Here is a 27569-nt window from a genome sequence, read left to right as displayed (position 1 = left end):
GACGAGGAGAACTGGATGCTCATCGCTGCGCAGCGCACAGTAGAAGCGAGCGCGGAGTGGCAAAGGCTCAGAAAGGAGGCGCTCAGGGCGTGTGGGGGCATTATGGAGGGCGTCCCGGTGGTGGAGGAGAGGATGAACGCCGAGAAGCGGGCGAGGGGAAGTGAGGACGTGATGGAGGGTGCGGAGGAGAGTGCGCGAGCAAGAGGAAAGCGGAGGAAGATATGGGACGAGGGGCCGTTGCCGCTCGGGGTTTATGAACCGCATACAGGGATCGTTTTCTGTAAGCGAAAACTCCCTTTCACGTCCGCCGAATCATAATCTAACTGACTCGTCCTCCCACAGACCGTTCAGACACGCAGCCTTCTCGAGCACGATGGGAGTCTCTCCCAGATGACGCAGATAAGAGGCGCGTACTGGGCGGCACCAAGGCGGGTAGCGGAGCATGGGGTGTCGCATGGGTGGACACGGTCGTGGAGCTCCCGAGGGAGGAGGAAATTGACTTCGAAGGGCGGATTGCGCGCGCACCGTTTCTGCATACGACATCAGAGCCTTCATAGCGCCCGCCATGTTGAGTGAGATGCCTGTGGCTTAGATTATTTTAGCTTAGCAGCCTGTATAGTAGTGATAATAGCCATCGGATTTTAATTGTTCCAGCACATGTGTACTGACAGGGGGGGATAGGGGGTAACGCTGGGAGATTATATTGGACGTCATGGGGTACGCTGCGAAGGTTGAACAATACTTTGCTGATTACCGTTCTGAGTATATTAAGCTCAAGCCTCTCTGGCAGCTCGAGCCTCCAGCACTTCTCTCAACCTCTGTGCGAGCCCTTCTGTCAACTGAAGAACACCGTCGGATGTGCACAGGCGGTATGATGGCATCGCTTGGTACGTCTCGGCCAGGATCTATGATGACAGCTGTTACACAACAGGCAGATGCAACAGGGGGTTCGATGTGCATACCTTCCCCTCCTCAACACGTACAGATGCAAGGATATCGTCGGGGTCGCCTATCCGACCGAGAGCAGGGATGTTGCGATCGTCTGCCGGCGAACCAGATCATCCGCATCGGTGGCAGCATGTTCAGGAGATACAACGGAGACGTACCATGAATGTGCATCCATCCCTGCTGCGTCTGTATCGCACCGTTAATCTGTATGTCATCTATGCCGTCTCGGAGCCCGGATTGGATCGTTTCGTGCAACAGCTCACGGAACCTGGCTATACGCAAGTAATTCTGGCATCCGAAATAACATACATATCACACGAGCAGATACTCACGGTTGTCAACAAAGTCGTTCAGCCCGGCCTCATCGCTGTCCCCTGGAGCGCTCGCCGGCAGCCAGCCGATGACCGTCGCGGACTGCACCGACGGCGGAGCGGTAGGGAGAAACGAGAGCGCAAAGACGGGGACGGTAGACGAAACAGGGGTGGGAGGCTCAAAGAGGTGGTAGAAGAGGTCTGGCCGGTCGGGGTCTGGGAAGGATTGCGTACAGGCGGAGTTGCAAGCGGGAGGAGTTGTAGTGAATGGTCTTTGAGTGAAGCTACTGGGTCGGAACGACGACCACGACGGATGACTCGGACAGAGGCGGTTCCGGGAAATGGGTAAATGCGGACGTAACGTTGCTTTGCTGAAACATCGACCTAATGCACTTTGTACTCCAATGCATGCACCTAGCCATGGACGTATTCTGGAATTGGCGCTCCTTGCCAGTACTTGTTGCATCGGAACGCGACTTGCTCTGGCAATGCTAGAATCGCTAGCCAACAGGTGCTTTTAAAAAAAGAGATTAAAAATTTCGTCTGCTGGAAATGAAGGAGCCTATTGAAGCTAGTGGGCAAATCCTGCTCGCCACTTGCCCGGAAAACGCGTCCCACGTGCACGGCGACGCGTTCATGCCACGCGCCTGTGGCGGACCTTAGGCTTCATTCACTCAATCCCCTGCATGGTCCTCTGCTTGTTCAGCCCAAACTGTATTGAACGTTACTTCTAGACAGAAGGCATATAAAGAATTTGTCATCATAAATCAGTCCAGACGGCAGATACCTCTCTCATACAGTATTATCTTAAGTTATTCAATGTCACTTCATTGTGGAGTGACTGCGCATGTTTGAGCCTTCCCTTGAGCTTGTCAGTCTCTCAGCCAGCAATTATCCATGCTAAACTCCTGTCACTGAAACACCCTCGGCATCAAACGCTGGAGAAGGTATGCAATAAAAATCGCTGGGATCTATGTGCGTACAGATGGAGTTACCTGTTAAGCTGCGCGGCTTGAACACATATATATTGGCAATGAGATGCGATACTCACCCTCGGTCTCGAAGAACGTGCGGCTGTCTTTGCACTGTGCGAGAAAATCCTGCGAGAACTTCCCAAGCAAGGGTGTCATACTGCGCAAGTGCTCCTCGTAGGAAGTGGTCTGACCGGCGAACAGCCGCTCGTAAAGTGATCATTTCGCATACTTTGGCAACATCAGCCCACCAATGATGCGTGGCAAACATGATGAACCACACATCCCAGGTTCCAAATATCTGCGCTGGTATCCCTCTCGCCTTCGAGGATTCAGGTGCTAGAAGATTTTGCGGTTGGATTCGGTCCGAACGCTCCTCTGCGTTCCAGCAAGCTGACGAAGTGCACAGGTGAGCGGACATCCCATGCAATCCTGCCGTCCAAGCCCTGGTACGGTCAATATCCACAATGTATGTTTCTCAACGCAGCAGAGGCACAGATTTGAGCGGCACGTATCTTTCAATGGTATTGTGTCATAGTAGTTGAGAGGCGACACTGGTACGTTGCAACCAATGTCAATTGGCATATATTGTCCAATGATGAACTGTCGTAGGGTGTAGAGGCTCACTGGTTCCTCCTCGCGGCTTAGAAGTGTTCTGGGCAGAAGACGCAATAACAGGTGCCACTTTGTTGATGTCAAGTATACAGATCAGGGTGATGTTAATCTTCATCGACATGCGTATCATGGCTTACGTTCTCCGTATTTGTGCATTGTATGGTGCCGAAGTTCCATCTTAGAGAACTCCACCTGGACGCAAAGTGGGCAATAAATCTCACTCAAACAAGCAAGAGGCAGTGATACCTCCCTGGTGACGGATCAGCCAGCGAAGGCAGTCGCCATGTCCATTGTCTTGTTTTATGACTCTTACAGCTCATGAAAAGCTGACAGATCCAACATCCAAAAATTCTGAGTGGTGGAAACCATAGCGCATTGACTGAAGCCTTGCTCAGACCTTAAAACAGCACTCGGCACTCGGCGCTGCTGTAGCGCTAGCATTAAGCGTAAATCCGCGAGACAGGTATATTTAGCAGAGTGTATGTAGAATTCCAAGGCGAGGCGGGCGTAAGGTGAGTATCACCTTGGTCAAGGCAAGTGGGAAATACAAGTACAAGGAAAAAACAATATCGGCTGCACTCAACGGGAGTATCGTATCCAATTAGGTTACCGTACAATGCAGACGAAAGGGTTGATCCTGGTATCTAGCGACAGCGGCCTGTCAGTTACAACTCGCTGATCACTCCAGTCAATGAAGTACTCACAAAACGAGGGGAAAGCAGGCTTGCTGCTAGTTGTGCATCTCTGCTGCCGAGGCAGACTTTTCGGTCGTCTCGTCATCGCCCATGAGACTGCACCCGGGCAACGGCAACGGGAGCTCCAGATCAAGGGACTCCCTGTCGGCGTTTGCGCCCTCGCCGGAGGCATAGGGGTCATCGCCCGGCTCCTGGAATGGAGCATGCTGCTCAGCCCTTTCCGCACCTTGACCGTTGTCATCTGCCGCGCCTGGATCCTGGGCATACGAAAGGGACGGCCGCGGCGAAGGCAGCTTGTCCGTCTTCGGGGCGTCATTGCTCACGACGGTCTGCGTCACTGACATGGACGGCTGCGCCGAGGGCTGAGTGACCAACGCGGTGCCTTCGCTGGCAGCCTCGGCGCGCCGCTTCTCCTGCTCCGCAAGGAATTCGTCCTCGTCGAAGGACTTCTTGCAGCATCCGGTGCAACAGCCGCGCTGGTGATCGCCCGGATTGCAGGTTGCTAGAGGAAGAATTGTTGTTGAGAGCGATCCGGTTAAAGAGAGTCACAGACGTGCGCACTGATCTGTAGCCACGAGAATATGCCCTCAGAACCGATGATACCTGCGAACAGAATGCTGCTCAGAATGTGTAAAGACTCATTAGAGCAAGGTTGGACATACAGCACATCCCACAGCATCCCGCACAGCACTCTCCAAACGCGTTGTCTGCCATGGATCCTGATGACCAAGTTCCAGGATACGAGATGAATTACGCTTTTGCTTCTCGGCAGCGAACTTCTGTCGCACTGGAGTGGTCCTGAGCACCCAGGACGTGGCAGGGAAGATAAAAGGAGGGGATATTCACGTTGGGAAACGTGAGGTCAGATGGACGTGGCGCGTTCAGTTAAACATGGCAATGTGCACGCCGCCCTGAACCACAAGCGTGTAATACACAGTTGCGGAATCGACCAAATTAAAATGAAGTAACTTTGCCGCAACGGGAATTGAAGAGCCCGATCGCGACGTACGGTAAATGATATAGCGAGTTCATCGTCGAGAAGTGCTTTGGCGGTTGCTCAGCGATGAGACAGCCGTTCACGATCTCAATGTTTGGCCGTCGTACGGTACAGAAGCCGTGTTCGACTACGACGATATGTCCAGATGCTATTACGACTACGCGATATGAGATATGCGAGCAAAAGTACACATTGTCCATGCGTTGGCGTATCAAAAACAAACGGAAACTGAACAAGTCCAAAATCTGTATCGTAGTATGCAAAAAAAAAAAAAATCCGAGCTCAAACGAATGCAAATCATGTCCCGAAAAAAGTCCCAAACAAACAATCACCCAGCATGGCTAAGCAGCACCCTGTCAATCGCCTCGTTGATCACCCGCTTGCGCGACGATAGGTCCATGCCGAAGCGCTGCTCCAGCTTTCCGCGGATCTCCCGCTTTGTCGTCGTCGCCAGGTCTGCTTCCCGCAGGATGTCCTCCACTGCCTGGTCGATGTCCGCATCCGATGGCCCACTCCTGGTGCTGCCTGCAAAGTCCATGTCCTCGGGGCTGCGCGTCATGGGGATCTGCACGTCATTGAAGTTGCTCACAGGCCGTGATGGCGACGGCATCTGTAAGCCCATGTAGTTGCTCGCAGGTCGCGATGGCGCTGGCATCTGGACGTCCACATAGTTGCTCACTGGTCGCGAAGATGATGGTTGGTATGCCATAGGAGGGGGATATCCAGCCATGGACATCACAGGGGTATTTCGGCCGGAGTGATAGTCAGGTGGAGAGTACATCACCTGTTGCGACGGAGCAGGAGAGAAAACGCGAGACATCGCCGGGTCGTAGACAGTCTCGCGACCATAGACAGATGCGGTATGCGACTCAGCGTATCCATCGTTTATCATCTTTGTCGGGGGCACCCATGAGCCAATACTGTGGTTAGACTCCTTGTCCCACAATTCATTTTCCTACGGCAAAAACGTTAGCAAGCTGACACTCGAGACGAAGGAAAGGTCACATACATAGTCATTCCAAGACTTCAACGGGATCACGCTGGGGTCGAATTTACCTTCATCCTACACCATCGTCAGTCAACGTGCTTCGAGAACGCTACCGGCGCAAGCACTCACATGGACAACAACCTTCTTGCCAGCTTCGCCCAAGACGACACGCGTCGCACCCCATGAGAAGTCGTCCATCTTCCAGAACGAGTACAATGGGAGGAGAAGCGAGAACGCCGGAATGGCGAGGATGTAAAAAATCATCCAACCAATCATATCCCACTTGCGACGCAAGACAAACACGAGAGCCTGCAGACCGTAGACCGCTGCAATCATGACGGCCGAGATGATTGGGATGCCCTCATGTAAACCAGCAGCGCGGTAAATCAAGTAGACAATCTGTAGACATCGCGTCAAAGACGGCCGACGGCAGAAGGACAGCAACACTCACGTAGCCAACAGTGACCGGCTGGATCAACGTTGATACCAGGTCAATCATGACGACGAAACGCATCGAGAAACAGCAGAATCCACAAAGGTGATCCAAGAAAAGCAGCTCTCCAAGGTTGTGCACGGTCGAGTTGATCCAGCGCCGACGCTGCGACAGAAGAACCTTCCAGTCGTCCGGAGCGACAGTGTATGCGTGAGCATCCCGGACGAACTGCGTTTTATAATGCGAGAAGTGCTTGAGCACGATCGTGGTCAGGTATCGATCTTCACCCAGATGCAGGAGATTTTTCATGTGCAGCGTGTCCACGCGGTTCTCGGAGTAGTCATCGATGATCTGGTTGGAGATGAAGAGCGGCTTGTACGTGTCCGGCGTACGCAGACGGTAAAGAGTGAAACAACCGGGCAAGCAAGACACGGAACCAAACAGGCTTTCGAACGCCTTCGCCATGTGATGCGAGATGAAATACTCGTAGACCTGGACGACATAATCAATACAATCCGAGACGACATTCGACCATATCCACCCACCTGCATCATCGTGACCAGTGATTGCTTTGCATTCGCCAGCTCTGTCTCACCGCAGACTCCGATCAGCTTCTTATCATGAACCATCCTAAGGGATCAAAATAGTGAGTTGATACATCATATACCAATGTCCCAAAAACATACGCAGAAATCAAGCGATTCACCGACATAGGATGAACCGTAGTATCGGCATCGACCATGAACAGATACTCATAGAAGGACGGGTTGACACCAATGACGTTCTTAATCTGGTGGTACATCTCAAGCTCCAGAGGGTTCATTGGCGAGTTGAAGTGGACCTGTTCTCGCATCAGTAGAGCTCACGTCACTTCACGTCGACATCTCACCTTGTTCAGGAACCGCATGAGCAGCATCTGAGTATCACGCTTACCACGGTTGCCAGGCCTCGACTTTTCTCCGGGTTTACCGCACTTAACAACCACGAGATAGGGGACGACGTGGCCGGCGGTCTCGTACAGACCGGAGTACACCTTGCCCATGTTGTGCTGTTTCGCGCCTTCGCCGAGCGAGAGGAAGCTAAGTGGCTCTGCATCGATATTAGGACTCGCGCCCAAGATGTCAAGGACAATACGAGGAGTGGGCTGGTCGTTTCCGGAACCGACGACCATACCGTCGCATATGATCAAGAGCAACTTCCGCTTATCATCGTATTTCATCTGCGCGAGTGAGTCGATGGTTGTCTGGAGCGACGCGTGACCTTCCGTGTAACACGGCACCTGGCAAATGACGAACTTGTCGTGATCCTCCGGTGCACGCTCGCCGCCGAAATTGATTGACGCAATGAACTTGAACCCGATCACACTGACCATCATGATGGACAGCGCCAACAGGATGTACGTCGCAAACTGGCACTTCGCCGAGTCACGCGTGTCGACCATACCGATAGCGAACAAGTTACGCAGACATGTCTGCTGCCACTCGAGGACCTTGGAATCGAGATTGAGAGCATTGATCTGCTTGGTCACATCTTGTCCGGAGTTGTACTGAAACACATTGACAACCGCATCGGACATGAAGTGAGTGTCAATGGTGCCCGGTAAAACCTCATTGTCGAGAGGAGCAGTGGCAGGGCCATTCGTCACGTAATCGGTCAGATCATAGATGATGCCATTGTAGATGCCAACAGTGTTGCCCTCAGTTGCCAGGTTCTTGAGATCCTTGGTGGTATATCCCATCCAGCCAACGCGGTTGTTCCACCTCATCTGGACCATCTGCTCGAAGTACCAGTCGGGACGGGGATCGTTGGTCCACGCGCGGAAATCATGGTATTGTGCATTGACGTCGGTGTCGTTGGCCGAGTCGAGGACGACATACGGGCTGACGGAACCGCTAACGCCATTACACAGCGCAGAGACCTACAGATGAGATGTGAAAATTGTCATACGGAAATTAATATGCAAAAGACTGACCTGGACAGGGAAGATGGCATCGGCGGAGGTACCACCATAAGCCAGGATCAACTTGGAAGCTATGACAGGCACGACGCGCAGATGAGTGTACGCCACCTCGGTGAGGTCAAAGACCTCTCCGCGAATGGCAACATATACATTGTTCGGATTGCTCGTGAAGGAATGCTCCTGCAGTTCGTTGGTGGTGAAGACGTGTTGTGTGGGGCAGATGAGGTTGCCGAAGACGGCGATCACGAAAATCGCACATCCGCAAACGAACCAAATGAGCATGTTGATCGCCAACTTTTCTCTCCACGCCTGCCGGATATCTGGACGCTTCATGCGACCAATCCACTTCAAGAGCGGAGTAGGAACCCAGAAAGTGAGGATCCAACAGATTATGACCCATCTCCGACGCAAAGCACTTTCCTTCACAACCTCCGTGGTTTCTCCCTCCTGAATCTCTCCAGCAATCACCTCCTTATCCAACAGGCCCTTCTTATCAGCGCCCTGGAACATGTTCCCCGATGGTGCGTACGACTCCGAGCCGAAGTTGGAGACGGATTCAATGTCGCGATGGCTTGTGTACGCACTCCGCCCATCATAGTCTTCACTGCGGAAGGACTTCCTTTCATCGATATCTCCATACATGTCTCCACGTTGAAACGGCGAGCTATGAGAGACCAGGGGAAGAGCCTGGCTCGACTGGCCAAACGGATCGTTGTATTCGCCGTCGTTGTACTGGTCGTCACCAGGATTCTGATAAGGCGCGTAGGGGTCATGCAGACCTCTCGGGTCAAGACCCGCCTCCGCTTCAGCATCCCGCATTCGATTTCGCTTCAGCTCTTCAGTGTCCTTGGATCGGAGATCGTCCTCAAATGCGTGGAATGCTCTTTGCGAGAGGAAAACCTGATATTGAGATGTTAAGCACAGATAATGCTCCGACCCCAACATGACATACCTTGTTCATGCCCAGCACGGCATCCTTCTCCTCCAAACCTAACGCAGTCCGAGCCTGCTCGACCTTCTCCCTAGGGGTACCTTCAATGACATGGAGAGTGTCGAGCTGCCCTTGATACCGCTGCACAAACTCTTCCGGGGTCATGTTCACCTCAAACATGCTCACGCATCTCCTCGCGACCTCGGATAGGCCCAAGCTCCTGACTTGGCCCTTGACGGAGCGGCCCTCCAGCTGATTCGGTAACTGCGAGTCGTTCGGATTGATGCAGAAGATGTACCATGACTGGGTCTCGTCCAGAGTCTCAAACAGCGTGTCTAACGCGCCGCGGAACTCGCCCGCGATGCAAGGAGGGCCATTTGCGAGGACGGCGGTACCCAAAGGCTCCTCATCATCCAGGTTTTTCTCGTCGATGACGTCCTCCTTGACCGTCGCCATACGCTTGATCGTGCCTTTCCTTCTTGTCGATGGAGCACGCATAGGCTTGACAGGCTGCTGAGCCGAAATAATGGTCTCCTCATTCCGGGGATGAACCTGCGTGGCAATCGCCCTAGTAAAATAGAGACTGCGAATAAAGGGGTTCGAGGAACCCGAGCCATCTGTTGGTGCAGCATCGGCAGACGAGCTGTTTCCGCGGAGGAGTGAGACGAAGTCGGGGTTGAGCGCCTCCAAATTGCGCTCAAGGAAGTTCTCTGAGGAGTATGTGACAGGGCCACTAAAATGACTGACGGTAAAGGTGGGGAGGCCCGAACGGTCAATAGCACCGGCCTTGAACGACGAATGGTTGCCCCATCGTTTCGTAAACGACTCGATCATCGTGAGATTCGACTTTCTGGGCATGCGCCGCGCCTGATCGTCCATGATGTGAATTAAGCCGCCGGGCTGATTCTGCAACAGGCGCAAGCATTCCGAGTTGTCGAAGTAAGGAATGTGAGGTGTGTAGCGCATGATGCCCTCGCTTGTGTATTCCCCGACGTGGCGATCGAACAGCCGCTTCTGGACGAAGTTATGCAATCTCTCGTTCGCATAGTTGATGCAGAATTGATCCAACGAGTTGGGCCTGCTGGTGAGGTTCTGCGGACCAGGCAAGTCGAACAATCCAATGAAAGTGTTGAAGTCCTCTTTGCATAGTCGTTGGTTGATGTACTCGTTCAGCCACGCAAAGAGAAGAGCATATAGAGACTTCGCGAGCTCGTCTCGATTGTCAGCAGCACCATCTGGATCAAGGAACACCGTGCAAAGCTCCTTCTTGACGAGCTTTGTCCTGTACGATAGAGTCGCCTCCAAGGCTGAAGGCTGCACGCCCAAGAAATCTGCAACGACTTCGAGGACATCGGTGTTGCGTACTACAGCCGCGTCCTCGTTGCGGGAGCGATCGATGGTGAACTCGAGGTTCCCAAGGTGGATGATGGCCGCGATTAGCTGGCATGTCTGCGCCACATGCCGCTTCGAGAACCCGGCATTCTTCAACGCCACCTTCAGTTGATCAAACCGCACGGCATCCTCGCTCCGTCCAGCATTGCCACGACCAGGAGGATTGCGCTGTCCAAGATAGCGGTACGTTGTTTTCTCCTGGAGATGCAGATGCTGCCTCTCCTCGGGCGATGCACCAGCGACGAGGTAGTAGAAGATGTGGAAGTTACGTTCGCCAGACGGTGCCCCCGCTACCCGATTACGCTCGAGGTAATAATCGAGAGTCTTCAACCCGCACAGACGGCCCCTTTCAGTGAACTGAAGCTCTGTGTACTTGCCAAAACGGGAAGCGTTAGGGTTGAAGAGCGTGCGTGCGTTGCCGAAAGTCTCCAATACGAATTCCACAGCAGGCACCTGGTGTGCGAGCTTCGCGCCCTTCTTTCCCGGTTGACTGACGCTGAGCTCGAGGAGCGTCTTGATGGCCAGACGACGGTTCTCAGATTTTCCACTCGCCGTTTCTCCGCTTCGTCACGAATGAGAAACAAGATGAAGCTCAAGTCTATCATTGCTCACCTCAGTAGGATCGACTGGTCCTGATTAGTCCTCCGCATATGATAGTAGGCGTTGTTGGCAAGTTGGAAGACATGCGGCGGCAAGCGTACTTTGTCCGGCGATGTGTCGCGATACTCGGAAGCATACTTGTGCATGACCGCGTCGGAATTGCTTGGAACATACTTGTGAGGATTAGTTGCGACAAGGGCAGAGGTGCCAATATTCGTATAGACGTTGTCGGACATGAACCGTTCGCGGAGACATGCTACGATGATATCCTCAGAAATGGGAGAAAGGATCGTGAGGTCGTCGACGGCCTCGAGCCGCGGACGCGAGGTCGCTGTGGACTCCCGTCTGTTCATGACGGGCAGCCAACGGGTGGTGAGGACAGTGCTTGATGAGGAAGGGGAGAGAGAAGGGCGTCGTTGCGGTGAAGTCGTGGGCGGAGGGAATGCGCTGCCAGTTTAAGGTGGGTTACTGTCGCGTAACCTATGTTTAGACTTATGTATTATGTTGAAACTTATCAGTTGCCTAATTATAGTCGCATCATGATCGTTTCTCACGCGGCAGCCTCAAGCTCAGGCTGCACAGCGAACCTGAGGATGGTTGGTACAGAAGGCTAGCTGCGGTGGCCTTCTGCAACATCGGATGGTCGACGACGCTAGCCCGAATATTCCACCGACGTACCTGTAAGCGCGCATATTGTCCCGCGCAGGCTCAATCAACAAGAATTGCGTTCCATTCTTGAGCGTGGTTCTATTGGATCCAGAGTCCAGACTGCCATGCCTCGAACGGGCTCGCAATGCCGTTCCGTGAGCCATTTCAGATTGCATGGGCTGTTCATGCGGCTGTGAGTGGTCACTTCGTAGAGAATTGAGTTTCGCACGAACTACCACTAGATCCAGGCTAACACGAGTGTCCCACATTTCTTCATTATGCGACAGTACAAAATTCCTATAGAGTCGCAAGCAATCCAACAATCACACCCAGTATCGTGAGTCCAGGAATGAGCACTACCCCATGAACAGCGCCCGACGAGCTTCCAGATGAAGTGGAACCGTTGGTAGTCGGCGAGGACGATGTGGTGGTCGTGTTAGTGTAGACCTTCGTGCCGTAAGGATAGTCGTATCCAGGGTTCACCGACCACGGCAAGGTTTCTCCTAGAGCGGTGAGGTTCACCGGCGAGGGGAGATCCGCAGCGGTGAAGGACGTGTTGAGTCCGGACGCGACGTAGACAGACCCACCGCCAGGGCTCACAGCGCTCTTGTTTGGCGCGGTGAAGGGAATGTAGTACTCCGGGTTCAATGGACCGGGAATTGTTCCAGTGATGTTAAGCAGAGCTGCGAACAGATATGAGTTTGAACGACTTGACTACGCAAGTGCGTGTCACGTACGAATAGCACTCGAGTTGCCATAAATCCCATTGTTCTTCCAGCCGGTCACGTTCGCGACGAACGAGAAGACATTATTGAGGGTCTGGTTCGTGTCCCCGCGTCCGAGAGAGTCGAGGCTCCAGTTCGCTTCGACGGTAGAGAGACAGGAGTAATGAGTGTAGAACGTGTCATCAGTGGTATTTTTCAGGTTCGCTGGTAGCCCTCCTCCGAGAGCAAGCGTCCATACCCGGTTGTTGATGGTGTATGCTGTCACATGAAAACACCTCAACGAGAACTCCAGGTCAAGAGATCTTCGTTCACTCACTTTCCGTCTCATCAAACGTCAACAGAATGATGGTTCGGTTGTCATTGAACCGCTCGTCGCTCAGAAGCGGGGTCAGCCAGTACTGTATCCATTGGCTCGCGAAGTCGATGCTGGTGTCATGTCCCTACCAAGGTCACGAATGTCAGAGAGATGGAATTGCAAAAACGATAGAGACGCACATCGTTAACGAGATTCGGTGTAATGAACGTCCACTGGGGGACCGCGCTTGCGTTCACGTCGACAGCAAAATCATTGACTGCATACGGTAATCAATATAGAATCGTGCTGACTAGTACCGACAGGACGTAACACTCACAATTGCGGATTCTAAGAGCACGCTCGGTGACATTTGACACGGAGTCGAAGATGATCAGCGGATTGTGCTTGCGGACGTAGTAGGTGTAGTCGCCCGAGCCAGCTGCAGGAATGGTCAGTCACGACTTGAACAAACCGGAGACGTATGTACAGATGTAGTCATAAGAGGTATAATTATATCCCTGTGGAAGCACCTTCAGTGACAAATGGACCGATCATGGATAGTGACTTACCGTGAAGCCGTCGTAAGGCATAGATTCCTGGTCTAATATCGCATAATAGGCATCAATTCACTGCATATTCGTGTATCGAACATTGGATTCACTCACAAGAAGACCATGAAATATTCTTCGCCTCGAGCAGGTCTACAATGGAGGAGATATTCTCCGGAATGGCGCCTGCAGTAAACGTCAACAAGGAAGAGGCAGCGATCGAAGTGAGCTCCACGAACGGAAGTCATCTGCTGCATTCCCGAAAAAATCACCGCCACCAACAGCGATGTAATTCGGCTCAGAGGGATGCGACATCGCATAGTACGACGTGAACAAGACACCCTGAGTTGTCAGCTGCTGGAACGTCGGTGAGGACGCCGCCGTCTCGACTGTAGTGAAACATCAACACAAAGTGCATCTTGAATGAAGCGAGAAACGTACAGTCCGTATTCTCGAACCATATCTGAATGAAGCGGTCGAACACCTTTCCGGGCACCAGCGGGCCATTTTGGATGGTGCCGTTTGACGTCCCGGTGTAGTTCGTCGACTCCGAGGTCGGCGAGAATGCCGGTGGCTGGAAGTTCTGCGCAGTGGCCGCGGACGCCGAATGCACGAGCGCTGCCACAAAGGCCGCGAGAAGCGCCCAGTGAGCAACTTGGGGCGCCATATTCTAACTATGTAGGTGACAAAGGAGCACTCAGAGGATGAAGTGCGCCAAGCCAGGCGGAAGCAACGCACCCCGTCCAATTTATGCGTTTCCGCTTTCACGCCAATTATGGCAGAAGGCGCGGCGATGATGATCTCGTGCACAAGGCACACAGAATGGCAAGACATGTCAGTCAGTATCCCTCGAAGATCCGTTTTGATTGCGTTGTGTCGAGAGAGGATTAATGATCTCGACCACGGAGCAGAATGTCACGAACGTGCTAAGCCAAGAGCATTGCCCGCATGATGAGCATATCGCGCACCACTCATTGGGCGCGGCGAGCCCTACGAGCGGCTCGGAAGATTCTCTCGGTATGTAAGATCAAAGCGTCAGCCAGGAGCCGCATACCCATAGGAACTGTGCCGTGGACACTGAATTTGAACGTGTATGCGAATGCGGCCGCCGAGCATATGATCTAAAGGCTTTCGGCCTATGTAGTAGCACTAGTACATTGAACATATAGCTATATAGACACCCTTGGATTACACACTAATTCAAACTGCACCAAATACATTTGAGCACCATGCGCAAATAATTTTATCCGATACGGTCAAAGCACTCTGACATGTGGAACCTTGAAAATAGCGGTCTCCGCCGGTCATTGCCGCGAACACTGGTCTATCATATATTGCGGAATCTCGAATTTCTGACTTTGAGCCGGCATTACGTTGAACTGGAGCAGTAGTCCAGCAGCCTACAGAAGGTGGAATGAGCTATCGACTGAAGAACACGAAAACTTGAAAACCGATTACTTACGATATGCCACTCGATATCTGCCGAAAACAACTCGTGAGCAACGCAGAGCGGTTAGGACAATTAAAGTCACGTACGGCAGTGGAATGCCCAGTATCCCGGATTGTCAGCCACAAAACGGAGGATCATCCAGCTATAAGCAGGGATCACAACCGTATCCCGACTGTCGAACATCAATTTGATCAAATCTCGCTCTCGCTAGTCAATCAAACGATGGCAACTCACTCCATCGGCGCGGTGTTATTCACGCTCTGCCCTTCGTACCTGCCATCGCCAGAAGCCATGATCCAGAACTACCGGGATCCGACCAAAGGTCGACAACAACATTCATCATCAGAGATGCGTGAAGACGTACCTTGTAGCCGTGCAAATGGAACGGGTGATCGCCATCGTCGAGGTTGTCAACAATCATCTCTACTGTTGCAATCTCGTTGACAGTCATAATGAGCTGTGAACCAGAGAAGTTTGCGGAGCCGTCACTGGTGGAGTTCCCGAGGTGCGCGTAAAGACTCGAGGTGGTGTTGAGGGGCTCCCAGGACTATGCATCCGTGGTGAATACAACAGGGCGAAGAAAGAAGAGAATAGGTGAGCGCACGGTGTTGTTAATAAACGCGAGGTAACGCGAATAGTAGTCCCCGCCCTCAGGGTACTGCATCGAAATGGTGAAGTACGTCGAGCTATGACACCATCAGCACTCGCCACCCATACAAACACAAAGAAAACGCACAACGTAGGCTCCGGCGCCGGGCCTCCACCGACAGGTACGAGGTCCGCCGTATCGAGCGTACTAGGGGCATCGCTCGGCAAACTCGGCGCATTGTCCAATAGCTCGATATCGGGCATAGCATCATCGCCCACCCCGTAGCGTATCACGCCCCGGATCTCCGTCTGGCATCCTGGGTTATCATAGGTGAATGCGGTCTGGTCCAGTGCGGCACGCATCCAGTACGCCCCCGTCGTCTGGTTCGTTCGGAGTAGCACGCTGTATCGCTGCGCGACGGCGATGGAGACGCTAGACACCTCAACCGGGTCGACGGCAGTGCCGTCCGCTTCAATAACCGTGAGCGTGTGGTTGTCCACAGAAAACTCCATCGCCACGAAGGCACCCGGATTGATGAGACGTAAGCGATACGTCTTGTCGCTGAAGTAGTAAGATATTATCAAAATGTGAGTTCCAATTGAACCCTGAGCCGACACTCACGCTTCGAGAGTAAAGTTGAAGAAAGTAGTGTTGTGCGAGCCATATTGACCAACGCCATTGATGGTACCTCCGTCAGGAACCGGTTCATTTCCGGGCGTGCCGTCAATACCGCCTGGCTATAAGCGATAAGTTCAATGGCAATTCGACGAGAAGAGCATTCTGTGCGGCTTACAGTGAAGTAGTACTCTAGAAGATCCGTGGAGAACCCATGGTACAGATCCGAGATCTGTATTACGAGGTCCTCGTCGTAAGAAGGAACCTTCTCGCCCTTGCCATGGACGACCACTGCGCACAAGTGAGTAACGCGATGAGTTCAGCAAAGAGTGCGACTACTGACGAGCACCGGTGATACCGTCTACATATTGAGTGCTATAGTCTACCTTATCGTTAGCGTCTTGTCAAAAGACGCATTACATAGACCTACGGGCATGCCACCAAGTACTGCCCACCCCATCGTTGTCGATCTGCATGCGAAAGTCAGAAATGGTGTTCTTCCGCATATTACGAAGCACTTACCGTGAATTTATACAACATAGATTCGCCAGGCGGAATACCACACTGTCATGGTGGCATATTGGTTAGCGGGGGAACAAGCGTGCTCCCATCACTGTACCTGTGTAACTCCGTCGATACCGTCGTAATAATTCGTGCCGTTTCTGAGCCATGCGTGTGAATGAGGATGGTGTACAGAACAGGTTCAACACAACTCACTGATACAAGCCGTGCCAGTGAATGGCCCTGTAAAATCATGAGTGAACATGACTTAGGAGGACGCACGGCTGGCAAAAGCATACGTGGCATTGACCATCTTGTTCGTCACATTCACAATGATTCGATCTCCGGTGCTTGCCTCGATCGTTGGCCCAGGGTAGAGTCCTTGAGAAAAATATCAACACGGAAGACGGTCACAAGTGGCGCGTTCACTCACCATTGACAACAAGCATGGTCTTTTCGACACCATCCGGGGCACCTGTGCCCTCCTCCACAATAAAATCATAATATCTAGTCGTTGTAGCTTCGTCGACCATATTCATGCTCATAAAATATGCACCGGAATCCATTCTTTGGACCGCTACCACGTCATCGGTCGTGTTTCCCGAGGAAGACGAGTGATGGCTCCGCAACACAAGCCCGAGCCCAAAGGAGATGAGCGCAGTAGCCATGACGGCAATGACAAGGAACAGGATGCGGAGCCACGTCGGTCTCCTCCGAGGCGCGGTAAGCACGATGTCATCCTTCGACGGGGACTCCTTGAGAGCACGTGCGCCGGAAATGTCGGAGGAGACCACACCCTCCTCGGAAGTTGAGATGTGTCTGTATCCTGCAGACTGTGCGGCCCTGGATAAAGAGTTAGCGGAGCGCCCTTGAGCGTCCCAAATACGTATGACAGGAGCGTATCGTACCAAGCTCTCCAAGTGAATTCTTCAGGTACCAGCCTCGGCATCATTCTTCGAGAGGAGAAGTCTGCCACAGTAAGAATGCAAAGACTAACCAACGTGCGCCGGGAAGGGTTCCGTAGGGGTTCCGGCAATAGACGACCACCTTTTATAGGCTCGAGGGGCCGCGGGAAGATGGGCGCGAGGACACGCATATATGCCGATGCATTGAGGCAGGCCCTTCTCGCCTGAGTCCTGACGCGAGTCTGGTATGGCCAGTGGCCACTGACATATCAATTCACGATCACGCGAGGCGCGTCACCGCATCACCAGCCTATCAGCAGCCGCTCATCTGTCAGTCATGTCTTTCCTGCCTGAATACCGCGTTCAAAAATCTGAAACATTCACACAATGTACATGCAAGTATTATAGCCAACGCTGCCTGTTCAGATCTTTGACATCGCATGTTGCTGGCATACGGTATGAGTACTTACAGTGAAGAGCCCCATTTTGACGCTTTCTCGAGGCTCGCTCGCTCGTATGGCTGAACATGGTCGCATGAGGTTCTCAAGTTGGTTTTGTATATGTGAACTCTATGTTGACAGAAGCCGACGTATATTGCGGCAGCCCTGTGTTCTCTGGAAGGAGCATAAAGAGTGAGTGGCTGCCAGAACAAGAATTATATCCAAATAAGGAAGGTTTAGAAGGTCCATTCGAGCTGAGAATGGCGGAGCTGTGTCGGAGAGCATCTAGTCTCGTAATCAGACAGTATCAAAATAGCGGTCTCCGCCAGTCATTGGCGCGAACACTGGTCTATCATATACTGCGGAATCTCGAACTTCTGACTTTGAGCCGGCAGCACATTGAACTGAAACAGTAGTCCAGCAGCCTACAGGAGGCCGAATGAGCTATTGACTGAAGAAACAAAAGTTGCAAACACGACTACTTACCATATGCCACTCGATATCTGCCGTAACGACTCGTGAGCAACGCAGACCGGTTGAGAAAATGAAGGTCACGTACGACAGTGGAATGCCCAGTATCCCGGATTGTCAGCCACAAAACGGAGGATCATCCAGCTATAAGCGGGAATGACAACCGTATCCCGACTGTCGAACATCAATTTGATCAAATCTCGCTCTCGCTAGTCAATCAAACGATGGCAACTCACTCCATCGGCGCGGTGTTATTCACGCTCTGCCCTTCGTACCTGCCATCGCCAGAAGCCATGATCCAGAACTACCGGGATCCGACCAAAGGTCGACAACAACATTCATCATCAGAGATGCGTGAAGACGTACCTTGTAGCCGTGCAAATGGAACGGATGATCGCCATCGTCGAGGTTGTCAATGATCATCTCTACTGTCGCAATCTCGTTGACAGTCGTGATGAGCTGTGAACCGGAGAAGTCTGCGGACCCGTCACTGGTGGAGTTCCCGAGGTGCGCGAAAAGACTTGAGGTGGTGTTGAGGGGCTCCCAGGACTGGATTCGTAGTGAATACAACAGGGTGAAGAAAGAAGAGAATAGGTGAACGTACGGTGTTGTTAATAAAGGCGAGGTAACGTGAATAGTAGTCCCCGCCCTCAGGGTACTGCATCGAAATGGTGAAGTACGTCGAGCTATGACACCATCAGCACTCGCCACCCATACAAACGCAAAGGAAGCGCACAACGTAGGCTCCGGCGCCGGGCCTCCACCGACAGGTACGAGGTTTGCCGTGTCGAGCGTACCCGGGGCACCGCTCGGCAAACTCGGCGCATTGTCCAGCAGCTCGATATCGGGCATAGCATCATCGTCCACCCCGTAGCGCATCACACCCCGGATCTCCGTCTGGCATCCTGGGTTGTCGTAGGTGAATGCGGTCTGGTCCAGCGCGGCGCGCATCCAGTACGCCCCCGCCGTCTGGTTCGTTCGGAGTAGCACGCTGTACCGCTGCGCGACGGCGACGGAGACACTAGACACCTCAACCGGGTCGACGGCAGTGCCATCCGCCTCAATGACCATGAGCGTGTGATTGTCCACGGAAAACTCCATCGCCACGAAGGTGCCCGGATTGATGAGACGAAGGCGGTACGTCTTATCACTGAAGTAGGGTATTATCAAAACTGAGCTCCAAACGGATCTCGATTGGACGCTTACGTTTCGAGAGTAAAATTGAAGAAAGAGGTGTTGTGCGAGCCATATTGACCAACGCCATTGATGGTACCTCCGTCAGGTACCGGTTCATTTCCGGGAGTACCATCGATACCGCCTGGCTACAAGCGATAAGTTCAGTGGCAACTCGACGAGGATACGAGCAATCGGTATAGCTTACAATAAAGTAGTATTCTAGAAGATCCGTGGAGAACCCATGGTACAGATCCGAGATCTGTATTACGAGGTCCTCGTCGTAAGAAGGAACCTCCTCGTCCTTGCCATGGACAACCACTGCGCACGAGTGAGTAACGAGACGAGTTCAACGGAGAGTGCGACTACTCACGAGCACCAGTTATCCCGTCTACATATTGGGTGCCATAATCTATCTTATCTTTAGCGTCTTGTCAAAAATGCATCACGCACACCTACGGGAATGCCACCAAGTACTACCCACCCAACCGTTGTCGATCTGTGCGGCAAGTCAGAAATGACGCTCTTCCCCAGACGACAAGGCACTTACCGTGAAGTTATACACCATAGATTCGCCAGGTGGAATACCACACTGTCACGGTGGATATTGGTTAGTGGGGAACGAAGCGCGCAGCCCTAACTGTACCTGCGTAATTCCGGCGGTACCGTCGTAATAATTCGTGCCGTTTCTGCGCCACACTTGTGAGTGAAGATGGTGCACATGCAAGGATCAACAGAACTTACTGATACAAGCCGTGCCAGTGAATGGCCCTGTAACATCATAAGTGAACATGACTCCGGAGGATGCACGGATGGCAAAAGCATACGTGGCATTGACCATTTTGTTCGTTACGTTCACAATGATTCGATCTCCGGTGTTTGCCTCGATCGTCGGTCCAGGGTAGAGTCCTTGACAAAAACATCAACACGGAAGACGGTCACAAACATTGCATTGACTCACCGTTGACAACAAGCATGGTCTTTTCGACACCATCCGGGGCACCTGTCCCCTCCTCCACAACAAAATCATAATATCTAGTCGTTGTAGTCTCGTCGACCATATTCATGCCCATAAAATATGCGGCGGAATCCATTTTCTGGACCGCTACCATGTCATCGGTCGCGTTGCCCGAGGAAGAAATGCCAGACGAGTGATGGCTCCGCAGGCCCAGCCCAAGCCCAAGTCCAAGGGCGAGCCCAAAGGAGATGAGCGCAGTAGTCGCGACGACAATGACAAGGAACAGAACGCGTCGCCATGTCGGTCTCCGTCGAGGCGCGGTAAGCACAACGTCCTCCTTCGACAAGGACTCCTTGAAAGCATGTGCACTGGAGCTGTCCGAGGCCATCACACCCTCCTCGGAAGTTGAGACGCGTCTGTATCCTGCAGACTGTGCGGCCCTGCATAAAGAGTTAGCGGAGCGCCCTTGAGCGTCCCATATACGAGTGACAGGAGCATATCGCACCAAGCTCTCCAAGTGAACTCTTCAGGTACCAGCCTTGGCATCATTCTCGAGAGGAGAAGTCTGCCACATGCCAGTGTGAGCAAAGTAGCACGCAAAGCAATTAAGAATGCAAAGACTAACCAACGTGCGCCGGGAAGGGTTCCGTAGGGCTTCCGGCAATAGACGTCCACCTTTTATCTGGAGGGGCCGCGGGAAGATGGGCTCGAGGACACGCATATATGCCGCATTGAGGCAGGTAGTCGCTTAATCTTGGGGGTCTCCTTCAGCCTGACGCGAGTCTGGGATGGCCACTGACACACGGTCACGCGAGGCGCGTCGCGATCGGTTGCACTTCGTCACGCATCACCAGCCTATCGGCAGCCGTGCATTTGTCACTTACATACTCATATCGGAATGCAGCTTTCAAACATGGATCCAGTGGACCTCGAGATGATACCATTAATATTACATGTACAGTCTGCGGGTCTTCTATCACTGACTATCAGTACATTACACACCAGTTCAGTCAAACGGAACCGCTCTGATCCCTGGTCCTGACAGCCTCCCGCCTGACTCCTTGCTCTTCTCTGCGGCGGCCGCCCCGAACACAGACGGCACAGGTATTCCACAGCAGTCGCCCCACCCCACCTCGCGCTGGCCAGCGCCCCCGAGGTCTGGGTGCGCGTGGCCCAAGTGCGCGTCGTCTTCCTCGACCTCGCTCCGCGGCGGGGGCATTGGGCCGTCCCACGAAAGAATCGATCCAAAGAGAAAGTGCTGCATGACCGGCAGCTTTCCGAGCACCTCCGCGAGATACATCTTGATCATGCCCGAGTTCACCTTGTCCCACGTCCTTACCTGCAGGAAGCCGCGCTGTGACAACATGCGTGGGATAGAAGACACGGTCGTAACGCACGGCAGAGATGTCATCAAGCATGGGCGAATGCCACCGTAGCGAGGCCGTCTTCACCTGTCAAGAGAAGGCGCAAGACACGGTGAGTCATCGGCTCGACGATCGGTCGTATGACCTGCCTGGTTAATGAATTTGATGCATGCAAAGTACAGGTAGTGCTTCGCATACTCGTCCACGATTTCGCTATCGTGGATTGCCTTGGGCTTGATGTACTTATGTCCTATAATGCCCGATGAAAAAGCGACCCAGGAATCCTGCATACCAGCCACGCACCTCGCAGTTGCGCAGACCCAAACAAAAAGGGCAGGAAATGGTAGTCGTCCAGGCCCCAGACGCCGTGCGAACCTGCAGGCTCCAACCAGTAGGTCGATTGCAACACTCGCATAACTTGCAGATATCTGTCATACAAGACATGAGCAACTGAGCATGTGAAGGAGAACATCGCATAATCACCTCCAAAGTACTCGGATCACAAGCGCAACGTGATCGCTTTCTTGCACAATCCCTAACCGCTCAAGGCAAATGCTACACCAACCTGTATTGAGCACGACCACAAAATGCGAGCCGAGATGGGACGTACAGCCAGCACAGAAAGTTCAGCTCCATGCCGCTTCCGTAGTCAATCCTTGTTCGGTTGCCCCATGATTCACCAAAGTACACAGCAAGCTCGGGTATCGCCTGCTGAGACAAGCCGGGCAACTTCGTATGCAGAGATGGTGCAGCCTACCTCCTCATAGGTTAGCTTAACGATCGTGCCATCAATTCACGAGGGGACCGTTTTTTCGCCAGAGGAAAGGCATAGGATACGTGCGCATACATGCCGTGTTTCATGCTATATTTGCAAGGTCGGGTATTCGTCCCTGTCCTATTTCAGCAATATCGAGGCCTCGCGCAGGCACAAACACCCCTTTCATCAATCATGGTTGCTCGATAAGATTCATTGGAAAAGATTCCACTTTCTAATTCATCCAGAATGCATTTTGTCCAGGGAAAAAACGGTCTCTTCGTTGCTACGAGTAAGGCAACGCACCTCAGCAACCTTGTCATAAAACGTCCTGAATGCGGGATTCCCAAAGCGCGACGCCTTATTGTCCACGGGCGGCGTGGCCTTAGCAATCTTCTCCACCTCATCAAGCACGCCAACGATCGCTCGCACACCCTGCGTCCCAGCGACTTTGTGAGCCTCCAACCACGCAAACGGGACGTCACTCACGCACGGGAGACTCGGTGCACTGATCGGTCAGCTGCACGCCGACCACGGCCTCGTTGAGTGTCTCGATATACGATACAATGTCCTTGTGGGTTTGCGAGTTCTGGAAGTGCTCGAGGTGTTCCTTCGTGAGGATAACTTTGCGCGGGATACAGAATGACATGGTGGTCGTCGGTGAAATTAATGACGCCAATCGGGCGCTAAGCGCCCGACTCAGCAGACATCTAGCGCTAATCTAGCGCCCGCGAATGCAGCTCTGTCTATCAAGTCCTATCAAGTCGAGCTTTGGCCGGACAATCCTTCTCGGTTGTGTTCTCTAGCATTGCTGGTTCTCGATAGCTCTTGAGAATGTCTACATCGACACTTACGCTGCGGAGCTCACTAGAGAAGCACAATGCTACTTTCGAGACACTGCTCAAGCTCATCCCTGCAAAGTACTATTTGATGCAGGACGATTCGGAAGAGCAGGCAAGTCGGCGATGGTACTCCCCTGCCGAGTATATTTTGATGCTATATGCTGTATCTTACCCTGCAATGCGACTTCACGCAACAGATAGCATCTAAATACCAGAAGAACAGCAAAAAGCAGAAGGCACCGAAGCAAGCAATCAAAGAGGCATCGAAAAAGGCCAAAAAAGAAAAGGTAAGCATACATGCGTCCGGCTCCATAGTAATCGAAGTCTGATGTGCAACCGCAGCTTGACCCCGCCAATAATAAGACCGTCATCGACATTCAAAATGAATCTCTGCAAGCGGCGGAGCAGAGTGGTTCAAGCAAGAAGAGTAAGGGCAAGCGAAAGGCAGACGCAGCCACGCAAGGCCTGGCTTCTGATGGAGATGCTATGGACGTGGACGTGATTGTCGATGTCGACGTCGACGGTTCCGCTTCCGACGCAGACGAACGGCCAACGCAAACCCTGGTGCCAATGTCCGAGTCGGGCAGCATCGAGGCACTCAGAGAAAAGCTGCACGCAAGGATGGCGGAGCTACGGCGCGGAGGGAGGGGAGATGGCGGTGATGGGGAGGCAGGGAGCAGGGACGAGCTGCTGGAGGAGCGACGGAAGCAACGGGCGGCGATGAGAGAGCGGCGGAGGAAGGAGACGAAGGAGAAGATCAAGCGTGAGGAGGAGATTAAGGGAAAGAAAGGAACGGATAAGGAAAAGGAAAAGGAGAAGCACAAGGGACCGCAGACGAAGGTACGAACCAACTCGCAGAATAATTGCATTCCGAGCGGAATAGGAATATGCTAATGATGATAATGATATCAGACGCAATTACTAGTTCCGGATCAAGGCTCATCGTCGAATTCAGGTCCATCACAAGATCCCAAGTCGAAGTATGCCACCGTCGCATTCTCTGCGGTCACCGGTAATCCGAGCAAGAAGGCGGACCGCCTCAAGACGGTCTCAAATCCTGCTCAGGCATTGGAACAGCTTGCAGCACGCAAGGAAAGGCTAGCAGCGATGCCGGAGGAGAAGCGCAAAGCGATTGAGGAGCGCGAGAAATGGGAAAAGGCGGAGGCGCGAATGGAGGGTGTCAAGGTACACGACGATGAGGCTCGGCTAAAGAAGGCAACGAAACGAAAGGAGAAAACGAAGCAAAAGAGCAAGAAAGCCTGGTGCGTATTCGCTGTCTATTTCTATGATGTAAAACATGTTTGACTGATGAATGCGCAGGGACGAGCGCAAGGAGCAAGTTGAGACGACAATGGCCGCCAAGCAGAAGAAGCGCGCGGACAACATCGCGACGCGCAGCGAGAGGAGGAATGATAAGCGTAAGGGCGTGAAGACAAAGGGCAAGAGTCGGCCGGGTTTCGAGGGCAAGTCGTTTGGTAAGGGTAAGAAGTAGTATCCTGCGACTCCATAACTACAGTTTGACGCGCTGTCTCATCGAGCACGCTTGCTCACATGTGTACATGGTTCGTCGAGAGTACTGGCTTGATTGGAATACGTCTGTCCCAACCATTTGATGGAATAATGTGGACTGAGTGCGACCACTTCCACGGGCGTCTACGAGCGGTAGCACTTCTGGCTTCACTTCCACCACCAAACTGCAGCATTAGACAATCCATCTCGATGCTTGTGGACAACTAGGCTTCGCATCTTTTTCCGTCATTACAACCGGATCGGCTGATTGAGTGCTGGCGGTGATATAATCGCGCTCCCAATCGTCGACTGGCTTACTCTCGGTGCTGGCAATACACTTTCTGATCCAGCAGCCAATTTGTAGCATTGGTCGCCTTCTTAGGATATGTCCAACGCTGGAATTGCCCAGACAGCTGTTGTACACATGCATCGCCGCAAGTCGAGCAGGGACGAGGACGATAGCGTCCTTGTGTTTCCTCGCGCCCATACACCTCCTTCCAGCTCGGAGCCACCGACGTCTCCGTCCAATGACACCATCGCGAACGGTCATCGGCAATTAGAAGCCCCTTCGTCTCCTACCCGAAGCCGCATAGCGTCAACGCCAGCGGTGAACGGTTCGCAGCCGTACCCTGACCCGCCACCATCAGCAGGTCCACAACGTACCCGCTTCTCCACAGGCGTGCCGCGTCCCCAGAGTCTATACGATACGTCCGAGTCGCACGTCCCTGCTCATAGGTTTCAGCCGCCAGGCATGCGCCAGTCGCTCTCCCTCCCGGGCAACTCGCACGCGCGAACGCGCTCCGTATCCGGGCCATACTCCCCCGCCAGTCCCTCGCCGCTCTCCTTCTCATTCCCGCCACAACCGCCACTGCTGAACAAGCTGTCCAGCTCTTCCACAGCGCCGGAGCTACGGTCCAAGGAGAATGGCATGAGCCCCTCGCCGTCCCTGTCGTCTCAGGCGCAGGCACATGCGCGACGGCATTCGCGTGTGCATTCGCGCAACTTGTCGGTTTTCTTCCCGCGCCCGGGGACGTTGCCATCTACTGCAATTGCCGAAGATGGTGGACAGGAGATCATCTTCGATAGTCCACAGCCCGAAGGCATACCCATGCCATCTGCTTCGCTAGGTCCTGGGCATCGGAACTTCCGCGAAGGGTTCACATTTGGTGCGCGTCCGCCATCGTCGGGGAACTCTGCGCAGCCGATGTCCGCGACCTCGTCGTCTTCGAATGCCACCGCGCGTCGAGGGCATCATCATAAACACTCCCTCTCGCACAACTTCTTTTCCTTCCTCGAGCCAGGCTCGCAGTCGCCCAACTCGCCCGTAGACTTGCACACCACCCCCGCTCTGGTTCCCGTTAGCCCTTGGATGCCAATCTCGCCGTTCCCCCAGACCGCCATGGACGACAGGGGCTTGCAGACTGAACATGCCCGAACAGATCTGGCCGGCCCGCAGAGCCCGATTGGGAAAGTGCGCGCGACACCGAGGGTCGCGCCAGAGGCGGTGGGCGCTGCAGTGACGCAATTTCTGCTTGGCGTGTCGCTCTGGGTCATCGCACAACAGGTCGGGTCGTTGGCTTGCACAGGTCTGGGTTACTGGGTCGTGTTTGATGCTTTGGGTGTCGCGTTGGCCCATGTATTGCCTGGATACCTCGCGAGACCTTCGATGAAAGTCGAGATGAGGCGGCCATTTGGGTGAGTTGCGTGCGATGCTAAGAAGCTCTCCATACAGCGAATGCTGAGTATTGGGCAGGAATGCGCGGATAGAGACGGTGATAATGTTTTCGCAGTCGGTGTTTCTAATATTTGCGTCGGTCTATGTATGTAAAGAGACCGTCGAACACTTGCTGCTTGCTTCCGGAGAAGGACACCATCACCATAATGGTGACGAAGTGACAGAATTCTTTGGGTGCGTTTCTTTACTTTTGATTAACGCGTTGATGCTCATATTTCCTCAGCATCGAGTTCCCGGTCGTCACGTTAGCACTGACGCTCGTTTCGCTATTTATTACCTCTGTTGTCTTCAACAATCATTCAAGGCTCGTCAGCAGTATGTGTTCATCTTCATTTTTGATTGCATCATGAGTCTTACAGCTCCTGGACTCGTCGTAGCGGCCGGTAACTATATTCCACCATTAACATCGCTCTTTCCGACTCGCTATCGACATATCGTACCATACACCTACCCAACCCGCCTAGCCAATCTGCTATCAAATCCGTATTCCCTTGCACCCGTCGGGTTCTGCTTATTGTTGCTCTTTGGCCCGGCGTTCATACCTCCGTAAGCGATCTCTCATTCATCCCGGCGATCCGCTGAGTAGAAGCTGGTCTACAGTTATCAGCATCGGTTCTTCGACTTAGTCCTTGCTGGCCTTGAGACAGTGGTGACCTTCAGCCTCGCATACTCTGCTGCAGTAGCGCTTGGTGCAACATTGTTACAGACAGCTCCAGCACGGGGACTCGCAGGAGGACGCATGGAGGCGTTCCTACGAGCCATGCGAGAGGTAATATTTGATGCTCCAGCTCCCTTTATTCAATAAACTCATCTGCGTTTCAACAGATTGAACGCCATCCTCTGGTCCTCCATCTACCTGCGCCACATATCTGGCAACTTACTCCCAACCTAACACTCCCTCAAGATCACTTTATTTACACCCGACATACATCGTCTGCAGGTGAAACGAAGGTACAAGGACCCGCACAGTCGCTCGTCGTGACGATTGAGCTGCATGTTCGGAGAGATTTGGAGGACGACGAAGTTCTCCGGCTGACGAAATGGGCGTGGGAGCGATGCTCACATGCCTTGCACTTTGGTTCGCGAGGTGGGGAGGGTGGTGAGGCGGAGGCGGAGGTCACGGTGGGGATTGTGAAGGGGTAAGAGCGCTCGCCGTGGAAAATCCGGGTTAGCGATCTTGCTTGGCCGGCATTGGGAGTATTTATA

At 53.1% G+C, this 27569-nt stretch overlaps 10 protein-coding genes across 10 annotated transcripts in view; 3 read left to right on the top strand and 7 right to left on the bottom strand.

Moving 5' to 3' along the window:
• The window catches only part of LAESUDRAFT_715256 (uncharacterized protein), a gene marked incomplete at both ends in the record, with an annotated part of 1878 nt that extends 1321 nt beyond the window's left edge, over positions 1 to 557 (top strand). The window contains 2 exons of the mRNA XM_040907129.1: positions 34 to 280; positions 343 to 557. Coding sequence (XP_040762700.1) covers positions 34 to 280; positions 343 to 557 — 462 coding nt within the window. The remainder of the gene's footprint in view (positions 1 to 33; positions 281 to 342) is intronic.
• Positions 558 to 773: 216 nt separating this feature from the next.
• LAESUDRAFT_813833 (uncharacterized protein) lies at positions 774 to 2389 on the bottom strand (the record flags this gene model as incomplete). The annotated part of the gene is made up of 6 exons (XM_040914530.1): positions 774 to 905; positions 963 to 1042; positions 1107 to 1220; positions 1281 to 1475; positions 2243 to 2254; positions 2311 to 2389. 6 exons carry the CDS (start codon positions 2387 to 2389, stop codon positions 774 to 776), a joined length of 612 nt encoding a protein of 203 aa, XP_040762699.1.
• Positions 2390 to 3324: 935 nt separating this feature from the next.
• On the bottom strand, positions 3325 to 4572 carry LAESUDRAFT_813832 (uncharacterized protein). The gene is made up of 4 exons (XM_040914529.1): positions 4203 to 4572; positions 4102 to 4143; positions 3550 to 4042; positions 3325 to 3489 (listed from the first exon to the last, which is right to left on the bottom strand). Exons 1-3 carry the CDS (start codon positions 4252 to 4254, stop codon positions 3576 to 3578), a joined length of 561 nt encoding a protein of 186 aa, XP_040762698.1. The 5' UTR covers positions 4255 to 4572; the 3' UTR covers positions 3325 to 3489; positions 3550 to 3575.
• Positions 4573 to 4798: 226 nt separating this feature from the next.
• On the bottom strand, positions 4799 to 11293 carry LAESUDRAFT_813831 (glycosyltransferase family 2 protein). The gene is made up of 10 exons (XM_040914528.1): positions 10854 to 11293; positions 8871 to 10803; positions 7931 to 8818; positions 6848 to 7876; positions 6645 to 6799; positions 6504 to 6588; positions 5977 to 6450; positions 5655 to 5924; positions 5547 to 5600; positions 4799 to 5492 (listed from the first exon to the last, which is right to left on the bottom strand). The coding sequence occupies exons 1-10, from the start codon at positions 11192 to 11194 to the stop codon at positions 4866 to 4868; spliced, it is 5856 nt and encodes a 1951-aa protein (XP_040762697.1). The 5' UTR covers positions 11195 to 11293; the 3' UTR covers positions 4799 to 4865.
• Positions 11294 to 11689: 396 nt separating this feature from the next.
• LAESUDRAFT_727529 (uncharacterized protein) lies at positions 11690 to 13996 on the bottom strand. The gene is made up of 11 exons (XM_040909240.1): positions 13796 to 13996; positions 13499 to 13731; positions 13297 to 13446; positions 13175 to 13243; positions 13079 to 13110; positions 12997 to 13027; positions 12847 to 12948; positions 12710 to 12786; positions 12531 to 12654; positions 12227 to 12472; positions 11690 to 12172 (listed from the first exon to the last, which is right to left on the bottom strand). The coding sequence occupies exons 2-11, from the start codon at positions 13722 to 13724 to the stop codon at positions 11787 to 11789; spliced, it is 1443 nt and encodes a 480-aa protein (XP_040762696.1). The 5' UTR covers positions 13725 to 13731; positions 13796 to 13996; the 3' UTR covers positions 11690 to 11786.
• Positions 13997 to 14271: 275 nt separating this feature from the next.
• Positions 14272 to 17061, bottom strand: LAESUDRAFT_248569 (multicopper oxidase). The gene is made up of 16 exons (XM_040901733.1): positions 16646 to 17061; positions 16512 to 16593; positions 16429 to 16455; positions 16331 to 16373; positions 16234 to 16275; positions 16142 to 16181; positions 16055 to 16093; positions 15890 to 16002; positions 15718 to 15833; positions 15244 to 15657; positions 15112 to 15193; positions 14872 to 15054; positions 14742 to 14809; positions 14594 to 14679; positions 14520 to 14536; positions 14272 to 14457 (listed from the first exon to the last, which is right to left on the bottom strand). Exons 1-16 carry the CDS (start codon positions 16878 to 16880, stop codon positions 14362 to 14364), a joined length of 1683 nt encoding a protein of 560 aa, XP_040762695.1. The 5' UTR covers positions 16881 to 17061; the 3' UTR covers positions 14272 to 14361.
• An 825-nt stretch (positions 17062 to 17886) lies between these two features.
• Positions 17887 to 20262, bottom strand: LAESUDRAFT_657007 (multicopper oxidase; the record flags this gene model as incomplete). Its single annotated transcript, XM_040904654.1, has 16 exons — positions 17887 to 17982; positions 18044 to 18060; positions 18117 to 18202; positions 18265 to 18332; positions 18395 to 18577; positions 18633 to 18714; positions 18765 to 19178; positions 19235 to 19350; positions 19410 to 19522; positions 19575 to 19613; positions 19661 to 19700; positions 19752 to 19793; positions 19848 to 19890; positions 19946 to 19972; positions 20029 to 20110; positions 20163 to 20262. 16 exons carry the CDS (start codon positions 20260 to 20262, stop codon positions 17887 to 17889), a joined length of 1548 nt encoding a protein of 515 aa, XP_040762694.1.
• A 797-nt stretch (positions 20263 to 21059) lies between these two features.
• On the bottom strand, positions 21060 to 22939 carry LAESUDRAFT_727526 (Phosphotyrosyl phosphatase activator). The gene is made up of 8 exons (XM_040909239.1): positions 22771 to 22939; positions 22584 to 22712; positions 22134 to 22276; positions 22007 to 22078; positions 21827 to 21951; positions 21673 to 21773; positions 21557 to 21610; positions 21060 to 21498 (listed from the first exon to the last, which is right to left on the bottom strand). The coding sequence occupies exons 1-8, from the start codon at positions 22924 to 22926 to the stop codon at positions 21166 to 21168; spliced, it is 1113 nt and encodes a 370-aa protein (XP_040762693.1). The 5' UTR covers positions 22927 to 22939; the 3' UTR covers positions 21060 to 21165.
• An 86-nt stretch (positions 22940 to 23025) lies between these two features.
• LAESUDRAFT_813828 (SURF6-domain-containing protein) lies at positions 23026 to 24731 on the top strand. The gene is made up of 5 exons (XM_040914527.1): positions 23026 to 23231; positions 23317 to 23406; positions 23462 to 23959; positions 24032 to 24381; positions 24440 to 24731. The coding sequence occupies exons 1-5, from the start codon at positions 23112 to 23114 to the stop codon at positions 24609 to 24611; spliced, it is 1230 nt and encodes a 409-aa protein (XP_040762692.1). The 5' UTR covers positions 23026 to 23111; the 3' UTR covers positions 24612 to 24731.
• A 44-nt stretch (positions 24732 to 24775) lies between these two features.
• Positions 24776 to 27506, top strand: LAESUDRAFT_682098 (uncharacterized protein; the record flags this gene model as incomplete). The annotated part of the gene is made up of 6 exons (XM_040905780.1): positions 24776 to 26323; positions 26382 to 26537; positions 26587 to 26678; positions 26741 to 26909; positions 26964 to 27132; positions 27189 to 27506. Exons 1-6 carry the CDS (start codon positions 25014 to 25016, stop codon positions 27504 to 27506), a joined length of 2214 nt encoding a protein of 737 aa, XP_040762691.1. The 5' UTR covers positions 24776 to 25013.
• Between the last annotated feature and the right edge of the window lie 63 nt (positions 27507 to 27569).

The sequence above is a fragment of the Laetiporus sulphureus genome, assembly GCF_001632365.1.
Source record: "Laetiporus sulphureus 93-53 unplaced genomic scaffold LAESUscaffold_29, whole genome shotgun sequence".
Classification (NCBI taxonomy): domain Eukaryota; kingdom Fungi; phylum Basidiomycota; class Agaricomycetes; order Polyporales; family Laetiporaceae; genus Laetiporus; species Laetiporus sulphureus.
This window is presented reverse-complemented; position numbering and strand designations above follow the sequence as displayed.

Coding starts and splice junctions, on each gene's coding strand:
- LAESUDRAFT_813832 (XM_040914529.1), bottom strand. CDS start 4,254: ATGGCAGACAACGCGTTTGGAGAGTGCTGTGCGGGATGCTGTGGGATG. Junction 4,144..4,202: donor GGGATGCTGTGGGATGTGCT/GTATGTCCAACC, acceptor TTCTGTTCGCAG/GTATCATCGGTTCTGAGGGC. Junction 4,043..4,101: donor ATTCTCGTGGCTACAGATCA/GTGCGCACGTCT, acceptor TTCTTCCTCTAG/CAACCTGCAATCCGGGCGAT.
- LAESUDRAFT_813828 (XM_040914527.1), top strand. CDS start 23,112: ATGTCTACATCGACACTTACGCTGCGGAGCTCACTAGAGAAGCACAAT. Junction 23,232..23,316: donor AGGACGATTCGGAAGAGCAG/GCAAGTCGGCGA, acceptor TTCACGCAACAG/ATAGCATCTAAATACCAGAA. Junction 23,960..24,031: donor ACAAGGGACCGCAGACGAAG/GTACGAACCAAC, acceptor TAATGATATCAG/ACGCAATTACTAGTTCCGGA.
- LAESUDRAFT_248569 (XM_040901733.1), bottom strand. CDS start 16,880: ATGGCTACTGCGCTCATCTCCTTTGGGCTCGGGCTTGTGTTGCGGAGC. Junction 16,456..16,511: donor AACAAGATGGTCAATGCCAC/GTATGCTTTTGC, acceptor ATGATTTTACAG/GGCCATTCACTGGCACGGCT. Junction 14,810..14,871: donor TCCATTTGCACGGCTACAAG/GTACGTCTTCAC, acceptor GGATCCCGGTAG/TTCTGGATCATGGCTTCTGG.
- LAESUDRAFT_727526 (XM_040909239.1), bottom strand. CDS start 22,926: ATGTCATTCTGTATCCCGCGCAAAGTTATCCTCACGAAGGAACACCTC. Junction 21,952..22,006: donor GTGATCCGAGTACTTTGGAG/GTGATTATGCGA, acceptor CTTGTATGACAG/ATATCTGCAAGTTATGCGAG. Junction 21,611..21,672: donor GCATCAAATTCATTAACCAG/GCAGGTCATACG, acceptor TTCTCTTGACAG/GTGAAGACGGCCTCGCTACG.
- LAESUDRAFT_727529 (XM_040909240.1), bottom strand. CDS start 13,724: ATGGCGCCCCAAGTTGCTCACTGGGCGCTTCTCGCGGCCTTTGTGGCA. Junction 13,111..13,174: donor GAATATTTCATGGTCTTCTT/GTGAGTGAATCC, acceptor ATGCGATATTAG/ACCAGGAATCTATGCCTTAC. Junction 13,028..13,078: donor TGCCTTACGACGGCTTCACG/GTAAGTCACTAT, acceptor GTGCTTCCACAG/GGATATAATTATACCTCTTA.
- LAESUDRAFT_813831 (XM_040914528.1), bottom strand. CDS start 11,194: ATGAACAGACGGGAGTCCACAGCGACCTCGCGTCCGCGGCTCGAGGCC. Junction 6,800..6,847: donor TCATGCGGTTCCTGAACAAG/GTGAGATGTCGA, acceptor ATGCGAGAACAG/GTCCACTTCAACTCGCCAAT. Junction 5,601..5,654: donor GCAAGAAGGTTGTTGTCCAT/GTGAGTGCTTGC, acceptor ACGATGGTGTAG/GATGAAGGTAAATTCGACCC.